At 39.0% G+C, this 16422-nt stretch overlaps 1 protein-coding gene across 1 annotated transcript; it reads left to right on the top strand.

Annotated features, from left to right (window-relative positions):
* Positions 1-247: 247 nt before the first annotated feature.
* On the top strand, positions 248-16215 carry galnt6 (UDP-N-acetyl-alpha-D-galactosamine:polypeptide N-acetylgalactosaminyltransferase 6 (GalNAc-T6)). The gene is made up of 11 exons (XM_026921242.3): positions 248-559; positions 3182-3665; positions 4794-4966; positions 6814-6963; positions 7508-7742; positions 11208-11325; positions 11410-11610; positions 13333-13464; positions 13556-13657; positions 13767-13925; positions 15434-16215. Exons 2-11 carry the CDS (start codon positions 3190-3192, stop codon positions 15545-15547), a joined length of 1860 nt encoding a protein of 619 aa, XP_026777043.3. The 5' UTR covers positions 248-559; positions 3182-3189; the 3' UTR covers positions 15548-16215.
* Positions 16216-16422: the final 207 nt, after the last annotated feature.

Genomic DNA, 16422 nt, shown 5'->3' with positions numbered 1-16422 from the left:
CCGAGATGGTACTTAATCGCTTCTCTATTCATTATTCATATCTACCGAGGTAATGCTTGTAATCCTATTGCGCCCACTCCAGAACTTTAATTAAGTTGTCAGTGAAATTTGCAAAGAAAGTGTGTTCTTTACAGAGTGTGTTTTTCAGAGAACGCTGACGTACTGACGTGGTTCAGAGATTTACAAAGCACCGCCCTGTTGATGAAATGAAACCGCGCTGCACGCGATTGCCTCCTCGCGCGCTTTGCCCTGCCTTGCCCTGCCTTGCCTTGCCTTGCCTATGGGCGGCGTTAGGACCGCGCGGACGCTGGTTAAATGCTCCGCCGAGTGGCACCTGTTGCGTTCAAAGGGAAACCGGGAGGACGATGTGCTGTCTTTCTGCTGGGAGAAGCCTTTCAACAAACAGCCAAAGAGTCAGAGTTTACTACATCCCTGCTGAACACACACACACATATACACACCTACACATACGGACGCATGCACGCACGCACGAGCTCAGCGCGAGAGACGGGAAATAACGAGTTGATCGGTCACGCGATCTGAGTGACGCTACCTCCAGGTAAGTCTAAGCTGTCTAAGATTTGATGATTAGTCATGTGTATTAATATCCATATGTCCTTTAGGAATATCTATCAGCAGTTTCCTCTCAGTTTCCTTCCTGTCTTCACTTCAGACACTTTTCGTCTAGACAAGAGAGTTTGCTTTAGTATATGAAAGTATAAATAGGCTGTGAACTCTTCAGTTATTCGTCCTTAAACAACCTGTTGTACTTCTGGCAGTAATGTCAGCTACATAAACAGTATCACTAGTTTATCTCAAGGTGCTAATAAAGACATAAGAAAGGCGGTTTTAATGTATTTAATGAGTCGGATTTCCTGTGACACCGTTTTTCCGTTCATGAGGAAGTGCTTGACACATCTCTAACAAAAAAAAAAACACCAACATAACAACCGTGACTGTTAAGTTACCCCTCATAGTAGCCTATATACACGACTAGCATAAAATATACAGCATTTCACAACATTCTAGAGGTATTTGGTGGTATTTTGTGAAGAAAGAAAAATAGGTCACTTGGACATGGAGGAAGGATGGAATTTGAATTTCAATACTTTACATTGTCTTGGTTGATAATGTGAAAAGAAATCCCAGGTGAACCTGTTTTGCTGATCTGTTGTTGTGAGGTTAGCTGTCTCATATGAATGCTCATACCTCTGCTACACTTTTGACTCATCTGTTTAGTCACTAGTGAAAATAATGCTAGTAGTATGTGTGTAGGTGTAGCAGGACAGGTAAGACAGGTACGTAGCTTCCTTGGGATCCAAGAAATGGAGGATAACCCAAAGTCTGATTTATAGACTTTCCAAGAACAAAATTCCAAGAACTTGTCAAACCTCCCCCCCAAAACCTCAAGTGTCTGTTCACCTGGCTTGCCTTAGTCCATTACACCGACGTGTTTCTGAAGACTGACCAATAAAAAGTGGATTAGTAGGTGGGTTTGGAACTCTAAATTGCCCATAGATGCAAAACTGTGTGTGTGTGTGTGTGTGTGTGTGTGTGTGTCCTGTGATGGAATGGCATCCGGTTCAGGATGTCTTCCCTCCTCGCACCGAATGTCTCCCGGATCCACCATGACCCTGACCAGGATAAAAGGCCTTACTGAAGATGAATGAATGAAAAATTTCTATTTTTTCTATTAAACATTTGTGGGGTTTTTTTTGTTTTGTTTTGTTTTTTTGTGATTTTGTTTATAGGAATTTGATCTGAGTCTGATGAAACATAACACCTTTTTTCAAGCACTGTTCCTGCCTGAGAGATGATTGTTGTATTTGTAGCACTAAATACTGTTTTAAAAAAAAAAAAAAGTGTTTTTTTTTTTTTATCAGGAGTCATTCATTCATTCAGTCTTCTTAAGGAACTGCTTTATCCTGGTCAGGGTTGCCAGGAATCCGGAGCTTATTCCAGGAACACTTGATGCAAGGCGAGAGAATTCACTCCCAGCTGGAACACCAGTCTGCCACAGGGCTACCATTCACACACGCATTCATACCAAAGCCAATTCACTTAACGGTATTTTTAGATGGAGGGAGGAAACGAAAGAACCTGAAGGAAACCCAGGCACACAGAGATAATGCGAATACAGGTGACAAGTCGACACGTCATCACAGATAACGATGCGAATGCAAGATTAAATCAGTTGTTTTGACATTTGTATGACTACATTTTAAGTGAAGACAGTGTTATGGATTCCATTTATCCAAACACCTTAAATAAAATTGTTGTTTGCACTAGGATATTTATTTAATAAATTAATAAATTATTATTATTATTATTTTGTTTTGTATAAATGACTGCTCTGGTGGTTTTTCGATGGTTCTTGATAAAATTTGGAACAAAAAATATATATATATTTGTGTCCTGATATAAAATTACACCAAGAGGAAAACTATTCTGAAGATTACTTGTTTAAAAAAATGTATCGGAAAACATCTTGGCTAAATTCTTTGTCTAACAGAACGAAACAGATTCATTTCACAAAAGATATCCATGAAATTTAATTGATCTATTTTTTGGTATTGAGTATTTATGGGGTGTTTTTTATAAAAAGGAATTTCATTTATTTAATTAATGTCAAATCAAAGCTCATAATCTATCTGTCTATTCATGGTATGTTTTTAAACTTTTCAGTATTTACATTGGGAATTGGAGTATCTGAATTAGGTCACCTAAATGAATTAACAATAAGAAATGTAATTCCTTCCTTTTTGTGTTAAATATACTTTTTAAATAACGTGGGGCAACAGTCAGTGTTAAACTGTTCACTGAGCAAACTCAGGTTTAGAGTTTTGTAACCTGGGATGCGTCTTGTTCTTGTCCTGTGTTTAAGTGATCTGATGTGTTGCTTGGTACAATGGTACAATAGACAGCTGAAAACGAGAGCCTGGCACTATTGGATCGTGTGTGTGTGTGTGTGTGTGTGTGTGGAAGCAAAGTGTGTGATGGGGTCCAGTCGATGGTGCACTTCACTTCAGCCACTTCATTTAATAATGAGATTGGCTGAACCTCCTCCAGCTATTAAAATTAGGATAATACAGAAGTTATATTCAAACCCTTTCTAGCATTTCCATGGAAACCTGCTACATGCCTCCATATTATTCTGGGTGTTATATCTCCTGTTTTTCAGCCTTTAGGATGCGCCTGAGACGCCGTGTGTCCCCACTGAAGCTGGCCGTGCTGGGTGGTGTGCTCTTCATGTTTGTCCTTGTGGTGCTCCAGAGGGATGTGAGTGGTGGCATTCAGGAGCCCTGGTTCGAGGATTTATCCAACCGGAAGGAACGAATGCTGGAATTAGTCCGTGGTGCCGTCAACAACCTGGCCTTCCAGATTCCAGGCCAACCAGGCACTCCACAGCTGCCTGCAGGAGGGGAGGTGGATAAAAATTGCCCCTCAGGCTTCTACACCCAGGCTGAGCTCAAACCGTGGTTCGAGAGGCCACCGGAGGATCCGCACAGCCAGGGGGCTGGAGGGAGTGCGTTCCAGAAGGACAATCTCACTCCGGATGAAAAGAAGGAGAAAGAAGAGGGCATGACCAGGCACTGCTTTAACCAGTTCGCTAGTGATCGGATCTCTCTGCACCGCAGCCTTGGAGAGGACACCCGACCTCCAGAGTAAGAACATTTTGTATATGTTTTTTTGTTTGTTTTTTTTTTTTTCAATCCAAGGTCTTTATAGTTATTATCTGACTACATAAAATATCACAGAACAGTCTTGGGTACTTTATACTGGTGCTCGAGTGCAAGCATTCATGTTTCACTTGATATATTGACACACTTTCTCTTAGCTGAGCAGCATTGTGTTGACTCAAGGGCTGAACCTGAACATTTATTATTGTTAGCCAAACACTCATTGTTGATAATGTTATGTACAGTAGAGTTTTCACTAAAGGACCTGCTAAATCAGGATTTTACTTGTGCTTTTGTCACTAAAAACAAGAGAAGGAACTGTTTTGATGTCAGGCTTAACTCTTCTGTACTGTGTAATGGATATTTATATGTTTATTTGTCCACTAGATAAATGTTGCACAAAACCTGTTTCCCTGGATATTTAGAAATAAGATACATCCTTATGGAAACTTAGGGTTAGGGTTAGCCAACATTGCTAACGTGGCATCTCGGTTGTGCCAGCTGGAATGATCTCATGCACTAAAGACGTTCCTTTAATGCTCGTAGAGTGTCACCTCTACAAAAGTTAGTGTATTCATCCAGACCTCCATTTCAGATGTGATATCCGTACAACCATGTATCATGCTTTTTCATAAATTTAGCACAAGAAAGCTGTTAGAATATCTTCATCTAATAATTTACGATTTGTTGATATAACTGCGCTATTGAGCAATTATTTTCTATACAGTGTAGAAATTATATTCTCTCTGATTACATGCCAGATATGTTGTTTCTAACATGCTGTTCTGTAATTCCTGTGATTCCTGCAACATATTTCAGGACATAAATCACAAATTGCCAAATGATAGCTATAATCCGTTAAACAAATAAAAATAATAAATTAAATTAAAAAAAAATTGCATTGGCTGGAATAAAACTCTTTGCGACGTGGAGTTATTGGAAAATAATCAACTTCGCTTTGCTTCAGGCCACTCTATCCCCATCACACTACCCCACCGTTGGTTATTTTCCTATAACAACACATCCCCAAGTGTTTTATTCCTTACTTATGTATTTCTATTTTATCCCAGTTATACTGATGTTATCACTACACCACTTATTTCCATCCCTCAGGTGTGTGGAGCGCAAATTCCGCCGGTGTCCACCTCTTCCCACGACCAGCGTGATCATCGTGTTCCACAACGAGGCCTGGTCCACACTGCTGCGCACCGTCTACAGCGTGCTTCACACTGCTCCGGCCATCCTGCTGCGAGAAATCATACTGGTGGATGACGCAAGCACAGCAGGTGGGTGCGGTGTTTACCAAGAGCGCAGATAACACTTTAGCACAATAATAAGGCCAGGATCTTGGCTCTGCACTCAGTTTTATTGCTGCACCTCCACCCTAAGTGCAAACAAGTCCACCATTACGATGCCAAACACCTGTAACTGTATTTGTACAATGCGTCTCGGCTCTCAAGCCACTTTCAGGCGTAAACTATGCATGAGCCACGTTTTCTAAAAGAGGAATGTCAGCCATTAATGCATCTGGTATAAGTTGTGGGTAAAATGTTGTAGGAAGGAGGTTTTGTGAAAAGGGGAAGTTGGAGGATGGAAAAAGAGCTTACTTGCTTGTACACAACTGAGTCATCTAGAGTTTGCCTTTGTGCAGAACTCATCTCTGTTGAAACGTTTGAGTTAATACTTAAACTGTAAGAGCCACATTCGTATAGACTGCCTTTTCCAAAACTAGCAAAGCCTTAGCAAATATTTGAGGTACTAAGTTACCATCAGTAATGCAAATCAGTGTGTGAAGCAGCCATCTTTTACTTTTATGAATCTTTCCTGTACTTTTACTTTCAAGCTTTAAGTAAATTTGAGTTTATGCTTTCCTGGTATATGAGTGATAAAAGTTTCAGTCGAAGTACAGGATCAAAATCTTCAGAGGATTTATTTAGACGAATTGAACTATTACGTGAGTAAAGATTTTGGGACTTTTACCAGATCTGCACAAAAGTTTCCACAGGCCACAAACGGCCAAAACCGACAATCCATGTATATTCATGCATGAATATTAAATACACTATATGGCCAAATGCTTGTGGACACCTGACCGTCTCACCCATATGTGCTTTTTAAACCTCCACTCTTCTGAGAAGGCTTTCCACTAGATTTTGGAGCGTGGCTGTAGGGATTTGTGGTCATTCAGCCACAAGAGCATTAGTGAGGGCAGACACTGATGTTGGGCGAGGAGAACTGGGGTGCATTCGATGTTCCAGTTCATCCCAAAGGTGTTCGGTGGAGTTGAGGTCAGAGCTCTGTGCAGGACACTCGAGTTCTTCCACTCTAACCTTGACATATCATGTCTTAATGGTCCACGCTTTGTGCACAGGGCATTGTCATGCTGGAACAGGTTTGGGCCTCTTAGTTCCAGTGAAGGGAAATTGTAATGCTACAGCACACAAAGACAATTGTGTGCTTCGAACTTTGTGCAACAGTTCGGGGAAGAACCACATGTGGATGTGATAGTCAGTTGTCTCATATCCAAAATTTTGGCCAACAACTTTATTTATTTATTTATTTTGTCAAGGTGCCTAACACAATGCACTACATTAATAACTTTATTAGAAGATGATGAACATATACGCATTTGTTGCCCTTAGTCTGTACAGTGCAGTTAATTAGCTAACTAGCTCACCGTACATTATTACATTACATTACATTCTACCATTTTTAGCCTAGTCAGTCAGCAACCAAAACATGGGACTGGGCAAACAAATTTATGATTTGTTCACCCCTACCAAGACTCTCAAAAAAAAAAAAAAAAAAACATTCCTGTGAACTACCACCACCATGCTTTACTTTTTCCTAGGATGCCATTTACTATAAAGCTTTAAGGCATATTTTAAAAGCATCACTCAAGCTGACTTTAGTCAGATATATTTGACTGCTATTACATTCTGTAATATCTTTCTTTCATGAAAGATTACATTACATTTTATCACATCTTAATCATTTTGATAGAATTCATGTGAGCAGAGACAAAAACATCAAATTTGCGTAATCGCTCTGTTTTTTTTTTTATGTATGGTTGTTGTTGGTTTGTTGCTATATTTTTACACATATATTTTCATTTCCTTGGTGTCTGCTGCAGGTCACCTGCACTCTCAGCTGGATGAGTATGTAAAGATGCTGAAGGTGGTTAAAGTCGTGCGTCAGGTGGAGAGGAAGGGACTCATCACGGCCCGACTGCTGGGAGCCAGTCAAGCTCAGGGCGAGATCCTCACCTTCCTCGATGCTCACTGTAAGATCACGCATTGCTATCATTTTCCTTTCACAATTATGTTTAACTATAATTTCTCTGGTGTATTATATGCAGCCCTGATTACACAGTTTGTTCAATTACACTTAATTATACCTACTTTTGGTAGCACAGGTTGTTGGGTATTTGTGATTACATAAATTCAACATTCAAGAGAGATATGTAACATTACTCATAAAGGCATGTCTAAAATAGCTTGAGGGTGCAAGGAAATGAGGAAAACCAGTTCCAAATTTCAGCCTATTTTCACTTCTGTCTTATTCTCAGATCTCGTGTCAGATAATATTTTCATGAGGTGTGTTTAGTTCAGAACAGGGTTACAACTGGCAGACATGTTCATGGTTTGCTTTCATGCTACCCTCCCTCATGAATCACAGAGATTCCTTCATGACGTACAAAAAAACCTGAAAGAGCATGAAAAACCTGTAGAGCCAGTGGTCATATTCATGCTCATATTTTGCATTCTTGTGGCAACCATGCATTAAGCTGACGCAAGTGTGTTTTTGTTTTTTGCTTTTTTTTTCAGGTGAGTGTTTCCATGGCTGGCTTGAACCACTGCTCGCTCGAATTGTGGAAGAGCCGACGGCAGTCGTGAGCCCGGAAATCACCACCATTGACTTAAACACATTTAGGTTTAACAAGCCTGTGGCCACTGCACGCGCTCAAAACCGCGGAAACTTCGACTGGAGCCTGACGTTTGGCTGGGAGTCCATTCCTCAGTATGAGCAGGCAAAGCGCAAAGATGAGACCTACCCTGTCAAGTGAGTCTCTCTCTCTCTCTCTCTCTCTCTCTCTCTCTTGCTGTCTGTCACTCTGTCTTTTTTTTGTCTCAGTGTCTCTGTCTCACTCTCTCTATCTCTGCCTCTGTTTCTTTGTCTCTATCTGTCTCTCCCTGTCTCATTCTCTGTCTCTCTCTCTTTCCCTGTGTCTGTCTTTGTCTTTCTCTCTATCTGTGTCTCTGTCTCATTCTTGCTCTTGTTCTGCCTGTGTCTCTCTGTCACTCTCTCTCTTTCTCCATGTCTCTGTCTCTCTCTCTCTCTTTCTGTCTCTCTGTATCTCTGTCTATGTCCGTATTATCTCTCTCTCTCTCTCTCTCTCTCTCTCTCTCTCTCTCGCTGTCTCTCTCCCTCTCTGTTTTGTCTTAACACACATTTTATAGCTCCATGTCACAGAGATAAGGTTGCTGTGTCTACAGTTTTTCAAGTCTTCCCGTTGGTAAAGGTAGTTATTGCTCATGGCCGTGTTTTACTGCAGCACTCAGTTTCAAACGACCTGAAATAGATAGGGATCAGTAAGTAAATTAACATTTGAAAATATAATATAGTGCTTAATGAATGTTTGCAGGTGTAGTTTCTTGTTTACAGTAAAAGCACTGATGGAGTCAGTAGCTCCTATAGCCATATGAGTCCAAAGGTTGTGCTGGACATTTGGGTATAAAGAATAAAACCATTTCCTTTTTATAGGCAAGTAGCTTCATAAAACATGGTATCAGGGATTATACACTTTAAGTGAGCACTGAAATATAAATAATGGGAGATCTACAGCACAGGAGTAGGTTATGACCAAGCTGAGGGGGAAAAAAGATTTTTTTTAAAGGTTTTGTTAATCTATAGGATTAACTGATATATAAAATGACACTGTTTTGGGTCCTGGACTGAAAAGATCCAAGTCAAGGAATGAAAAATGAGGAAATGTTCATTCTATTATGGTGCTATTATGTGCAGCTTACTTGTAAAAGAAAAACCTTTTTCCCTCTAGACTGAAGAATATAAATAAGACTGATGAAATTGTGACAATCGAACAGGGTGTCATATTTATATTTTTCAGTCTTCATGGAAAATAGAGCAAGGGTTCTCAAATTTTTATAGACAGAGACCCCTTTAAATTCTCATCATCCATTTACTCAAATATTAGGATCATTATTAAAGCATTTACAATACTTTGAATATATATAATGTTTTTTTGAACCACTCACAGAACAATTATTATTAAAGTTGAATCCAACTTGAATCACAGCCACATTTTACAGAAGTAATTAGATTCACACAGCTTTCACACCGATGATTTGAAAGGTATATGAATTCAATTATTTCTTTAGGATGTAGCTGTCATCATGTTCCCTCTGTGGGAGAAGTCCATTTATTTCTATTTCTGAAATCTCTTCATTTCTTTTAGACCAAACCCCAGGACATTCACATCTCTTAACACTTATGTTTTATTGAGATTGCCTTTACTTCATTATTGTTTTATACTTATAATTATACTTCACTGGGAGACCCCGGTGTGTATGATAATAATAATAATAATAATAATAATAATAATAATAATAATAATAATACCTTAGATACAAATTAATCAATTTTTTTTCTGTCAGATTTTTTCCCCTTTTTTCGAACGAATCCACAGTGGACTGAAAATTTAGCTTTAACATTCTATACGTAGATGTGCACAGTTTAGAAAGGTGATGAAATCTGTAAATGAACATAAATCATTATTACTACAACAAATAATGAAATATTTCAGGGTTTGTCACAGAAACACTAAGCAACATTTTATATATGAGAGAGGAACCCTATTAAAAAATAAAACAATCAAACTTATCAAAATCTATAAAACAAATCAAAATTTGCAATGTATCACACCTGAATAATTGATTTTATTTTTCTGAAACAGAATCATGCCTTTAAGCCCGTGGTGCTCAAAGTAGGGTAGTTACAGTCGAGGAAATCATAACCCACCATTATTAAAGCTATTATATTAATTTTTGAGTTCTTATACGCTACATGGCCAAAAGTATGTAGGCACCTGACCAATCACACCCATATGTGCATTTTGAACATGCCATCCTATCCCAGATTTAGTCCCCCCTAACCGTAGACTGAAAATCTGCCTTAGTTCCAGTGAAAGGGGGCTGTTTTGTACTGTTACAGCATACAAAGACATTCTAGACAATTGTGTGCTTCCAACTTTGTGGCAACAGTTTGGGGAAGAACGACATATGGGTGTGATGGTCAGCTGTCCACAAACTTTTGCCTATGTAGTGCAGTTATTCGTTGATGTGACTGGTCACTCGATTGATTTTATTCCAAACCTCAGTAACTCAAAAACAAGCTATAATTAATGACAATTTCAATAAAATATGTTTGAAATATGTAAGTGGAAAGTTCAGGAATAAAAATTTGGCTGAATGAGCACTAATTCTCACAGCCACGCTTCAAAATCTAGTGTAAAGCCTTCCCAGAAGAATGGAGTTAGTTATAATGGCAAAGGGGGACTAAATCTGGAATGGGATGTTCAACAAGCAGATATGATTGTGACTGGTCAGGTGTCTACAAACTTTTGGCCATATAGTTTGGAAAAGGTGCTAGCAGCACCAGGCAATCATGGGTGTCTGTGAGCTGACGTATCCAAAAGAGGGTATATAGCACTTTCCTCTTTTTCTGACCTGTGACTCTGCATGAGTAGCAGTTCAAAAAAAGAGGCAGTTGGCTGGCTTGACTTGGAGGAAGCAACTGTTAGTTGGTTGGTAGCTCTTACATTATATGGGAATTGGCAATTGACCAAATTGTGGAGAAAATTGGAGAAAAAAATGCAGAGAAAAATCCCCCAAAATGGAAAGGTTTAGTATTACGTATTAAGCAGATAAAACAATGTTAACGTTTTCTTTAGTCAGGCTCCTGTCTCACAGTGACCCCAAACAGAATATGCGAGTTAAATCTCATACCATATCATCAGTTTCATGAAAACAATGAAGAAATGTCAGTGTGGTTTTAAAAAATCAGTCTGAAAATTATTTGTTCCACTTAGGAACCATCAGTTTGCTGACTTGCAGATTGCAGCCAGACGTAGCTTTGATGTGGTAGACACTATGTACCAAAGATAGTTTTACCAAATGTCAAAGGTTTTTAGCTTTCATCCTTTGAATTCATTGAGAAGATTATAAGAAAAACATAAATTATTTCCTAGTTCCTGTCTGAATCCACCTCCATATTGGAGGTTATTAAATTATTAATTAATGAACTTAAGTTCTTAAGTTCTTTTTTTTTCCTCCCACAATCTTTCTTCAGTGAGCTGTTACTGTTTCTGTCTATAAAAAGCCCTGCTTAACAGACACAACAAAATCAGGGGAATTCTCTAAATCAAATTTTTTTTCCCCTCCACTGTTATTAGGTTGATTTTGGTTTTCATTTCATTCATTGTTTGCATTTCTCTCCTCTTCCCTTCAGAACACCAACCTTTGCTGGTGGATTGTTCTCCATTTCCAAAGCCTACTTTGAGGAAATCGGAACCTATGACAACAAAATGGAGATCTGGGGTGGCGAGAACGTAGAGATGTCCTTCAGGGTTTGTTAAATCTCTCTGAGAAGTTTTATTACACGAAGTTTCCCTTTTTGTATTTCATGTTGCTCACTGGAAATAAATACTCAGGTGTGGCAATGTGGAGGCCAGCTGGAGATCATCCCGTGCTCCGTGGTCGGTCATGTCTTCCGGATGAAAAGTCCGCACACTTTCCCTAAAGGAACTGAAGTCATCGTGCGCAACCAGGTCCGCTTGGCTGAGGTGTGGATGGATGATTTTAAACGTATCTATTACCGCCGCAACCCGAATGCAGCCAGGATGGCCAGAGAGGTAAATAAGTCTTTGTGAGATGAGGTTCCTTTAATTCACATTTACTAGGCTTTACAATAAAAAATAAAAACACTTGAGCATGTAAAGTCGTAAACTAGTTGAGATGACTAATTATGGCAAAATCCCAATTTTTCCCATGAATCTTCTTGAATGATTGCAACTGTATCTCAGGTTTGTACCTCATTGAAGTTGTCTTCACCAGGCTTGGTCATGTACTAGCTTTTTATTGTCTACTATGGCTGGGGCTGTACTTGTTTTTAACTGCGACTACGCAAAAGAGCATCTACAGTTTAGCCATAGTGTTTACAATAAAGCAGCAGTCAGACCAAACACAAAAGTCACTCGGCAGAAAAGTCAATTCGATGGAAGTGAAAGCACATGAAAGACACAGGTAGTGGTTACTTTTGCCTTGTGCTGACTTTGTCTGGCTGAACCTTGACCTCTGAATTCATTCGCAAGCCTCAGATTTGTGAGCCAATAGCAAAGAAGGCAGTTTGGTTAGTTAAAAAAAGTGGTTAAGCTTATTATTAACACCGGCCTTTTACCTCATTGTTTTCTTACTGTTGCTTTGTGCACATCTGGAAAAAATTAGCAATTTTGTTCACTGACATACACTAGGGTTTTTCTGGTCAAATGTAATTTTTCTCTGCCTGCTAGGATTTTTTTTTGTTAGCAATGTTGGTACCTGGGACTGAAGATAGCTGCTGCATGTATCCTGAGTTCCTTTCACATAATCTGCAGCATTGGCATCCATGTCAAGTCTGGAGTCTCTAGCTTTATGGTCCAAGTCAAGTCTGGAGTCTCTAGCTTTATGGTCCAAGTCAAGTCTGGAGTCTCTAGCTTTATGGTTTAGTCAGGTCTGGAGTCTTTAACTTTACGGTCCAAGTCGAGTCTGGAGTCTCTAGCTTTACTGTCCAAGTCGAGTCTGGAGTCTCTAGCTTTAGGGTTTAGTCAAGTCTGGACTCTCTAACTTTAGGGTCCATGTCAAGGTCAGAGCCTGCAGGTTTAGGGTTTAAGTCGAGTCTGGAGTCTCTAGCTTTATGGTTTAGTCAGGTCTGGAGTCATTAGCTGTATGGTCCAAGTCGAGTCTGGAGTCTCTAGCTTTAGGGTTTACTCAAGTCTGGAGTCTCTAACTTTAGGGTCCATGTCAAGGTCAGAGTCTGCAGGTTTAGGGTTTAAGTCGAGTCTGGAGTCTCTAGCTTTATGGTCCGAGTCGAGTCCAGAGCCTCTAGCTTTAGCGAGTTGGGCCCTAAATCATTTTTGGGTCTTTGATGAGTCCCTAAAATGGATGGGTACTTGTGTGGTAGTGTAAAATATCAGTTATAACTGAAACATAATCAGTGTTAACTGCATATGTTAACTAGCAGGTGTTGGTGCATTAACTTGTATGAACTTATTAGCAAATCTTTTTTTTTTTTTGGTGTTTTAGATTCATTTACATCTGGTGTTTTTCATGTGGAACGCTATAATGGGACCACATGTTGTTTGATTTTATTTTAATGTCTTTGTATCCATGGCCCTCTGATGGAACACAGTCATTGTCTATTTGGGATGGGTGAGTTGTGTAATCCAGTGCCAATGTTCGAGCAGAGGTTGAGTTGCAAGCCAATAAACTGAGTGAAGTCATCATCATCATCTTCACTTACTACTAATAGATGAGTAAAATTACGTTGTTGTTTTTTTTCCTGTTTAACCAACACAGTTTTGTTTTGGGTCCTGCAGATGAACTACGGTGATATCACAGATAGACTGAAACTCCGGGAAAGTTTACGCTGCAAGAACTTTACCTGGTATTTGAACAACGTCTACCCAGAAGCCTTTGTTCCTGATCTTAACCCTGTTAAATTTGGAGCAGTAAGTCTTCATTTCAACCTGCCAACAAACTCTTACAGATTTCAATTCATCATATATGTGTTGACCCTGCGTTCTTTGTATCGGCATGTAGGTCAAAAACTTGGGGTCTCAGAACTGTCTGGATGTGGGCGAGAGTAATAACGGGGGAAAGCCAGTGATTATGTATGTGTGCCACAACATGGGAGGAAACCAGGTATGACCAGTATCTTTGCTGTTGGTAAACAAGTTAGTTTCTGTGAATTGAAAACCTGGGGTTAAAGGTTCATTCTCTCAGTGACATGGGAGTGTTTGGTTCTTTTCAGTACTTTGAGTACTCAACACACAATGAGCTGAGGCATAATGTGGGCAAACAGCTGTGCCTGCATGCCACCTCATACCCAGAGCAAGTGAAGATCGAGCTGTGCCGGCTGAAGGGTCGTGGTACCAGCGTCGCCCCTCAGCAAGAGTGGATCTTCACTGAGGTATTTTTTACTGAACATTCAGTTCAGCGAGTTTTGCGGGTTTTGGTGTAATTCCAGAAATTGTGCAGGGTTGTGTTTACTAGAATTGGCATTAGGGCTGCAACAATTATGAAAAATGAGATTTATTTTTTTGAATATTATATTTATTGAGGTATTTTTAGATTTTCAGACACACAAAAAACAGTCACAAAACAAGACAAAACACAGCTACACAGGTATAAAATGAAATGAAAAGAAAAAAAAAAAGATCTCCTTCAGATTCAATTTAGCAGTTAACCACAACACCAGATAGAGGCAAGGGAGGACAACACAGACTTTTGCTCAATGTGACATTATGGACAAGTTCAAATAATAGTAATAACAATAAAATAAAAATAATAATATATAATCACCTAACTTTAAAGCAAGGGTGGTAGGGAAAGTGACACTAAAAATAGAGAGCAGATAGATTTGCAAGTGTCAGCATTGTCACTAGCTTTGACAAGTGAGAAAAGAAAAAAAAAAATAATAGAAAGATTCATATATTCAAAGTGGTATTTTAAAAAAAAACCACACACACACACACACACACACACACATATGGGTGTATTAACATTGACACAGAAGTTAAACAAAACTACTACTAATCTATAAAGATTCAAGCGGTGTCATGGTTATTGGAAATTTCTAGCAGGTGATTGAAAAGAGGCCTCCAAGAAGCTTCAAATAGATCCATATTTCCAGACATATCAATCTGGATTTTTATATTCAATGCATCGTTTACTTAACTAACACCAGAAACATGTTATTTTGTAAGAGTGCATAGGTCTCTATTTCTAGGTAGAATCTAAAGACACACTGCTGCTTCTGTTGCACCACATAGCACTGTGTGCAAAACTGTTTTCAGGCAGCCCAGTTATGGCAAACGTAAACCAATGTTTTTTTAAACACTTAAAACACAAAAAAACAGACAGACTGACTAATTGATTGCAAGACAACATTATTCTTGGCTAAAAGGAGTCATCAGACTAAAAGAGGAAAAAAGGTCTAATGTTTCATGCTGAGTTGATGAGAACTTAAACATGAGTGATAGAAAACACGAAGGCAAGTTATGCACTAGTTTCCATATCCACATGCAACGTCATGGAAGAAAACTCATCACAGTGATAGTTTTACTTAAAGTTAAAGCATGGTACAATGCAGCATACACAAAGCAGAGATGCCTTTCATATCAGCACTTGCACTCAAAGTGAAATTATCAAATGTCTTATTTTTAATTTAAATTGGGTATTGGTACTGGGAACAGGGAATAACTGTTAAAGGACAAAGTCAGGAGAGTAACAAGAAAAGACAATGAGCAAACTCAAATGCCAAATGGTATTTGTTAAAGCCTTTCTCATTATTAGCAGATTAATCGAATATTTCTGGACTATTTTACATGAATAAATGAGTATTAAAATATTCATTTTTTGCAGCCCTAATCTGCAGTGCCTACTAATCAAACTGCTTCTTTCTGTTGCTGTTTGTAGGAGCAGTTATTAAAAAACCCTTCATCAGGTAAGTGCCTGCACTTGAAGAACAACAAGATAGTCATGAGCCCATGTGACTCAAGAGACCTGTATCAACGCTGGATGTTCAGCTGATCTCCGTCTCTGTTGGAGTGAAGTTGACAACCCAGCCAGAAGGACAGCTATTACTTAGGCTCATGTGCTTTGAAACACACCGGACCTCACTCCTGGCCCATCAGTGTGAACTGATAGCATATGGGTCGCATTTCCATGCAATGGACCAAACTAAAAAAAAAAAAAAACTTTGTTATGAGACTCAGGAAAACAAGTGGAGGGACTGATGGACTGTGGGACAGAATCACCTGACGGCAGTATTGTTTACATGCGTTCACCAACCGTGTGCTTTCAACCTTTGTGTTTCAGCCTTCAGACTGCTACTTTTAAAGATTTTATTTATGTTTTAAAAAGTGTGTAATAATTATTTTTATTTTTCAATTTTATTTGAAGCTGGATGAGACAGACTATATGTTGCCAATAAGACATACTATGTATTATTTTGTCATAAAATGATTCTGTTGTCCTGCGACAAGCCAAACTCCAGTGGAGTGTTTCATCAAGAAAGATTTCTTTTTTAGTTAAGTCAGAAATCATGGTACTCTTGTCTATCCGGACATTCTATAAGTTATATGACAGAGTCGACGATAATGATTGTGAAACAGCTCCAAGACTATTAAGTGAACACATGAAATGGATACTCTTTGTCCTTGTTGTAATTAAAGATTTCTTGTGACATTTCATTCTTCTCCATGATTGCGTGGTCACATTTTTTTCTTAATTGGAGGATATTTATAGATAGATATATATTTAGTTAGCTTTAATGAATGCCAAGTATTTGTGACCTATCAGGTTGTGCTTCTTATTCATCCCTGTATTGTTCCATAAATAAGCTGCACTAATGGAAGAGGGAGTGTCTGGGACTGTAAGTGACCTGGAGATTATTTTGGATGTGA

The sequence above is a fragment of the Pangasianodon hypophthalmus genome, chromosome 16, assembly GCF_027358585.1.
Source record: "Pangasianodon hypophthalmus isolate fPanHyp1 chromosome 16, fPanHyp1.pri, whole genome shotgun sequence".
Classification (NCBI taxonomy): Eukaryota; Metazoa; Chordata; class Actinopteri; order Siluriformes; family Pangasiidae; genus Pangasianodon; species Pangasianodon hypophthalmus.
This window is presented reverse-complemented; position numbering and strand designations above follow the sequence as displayed.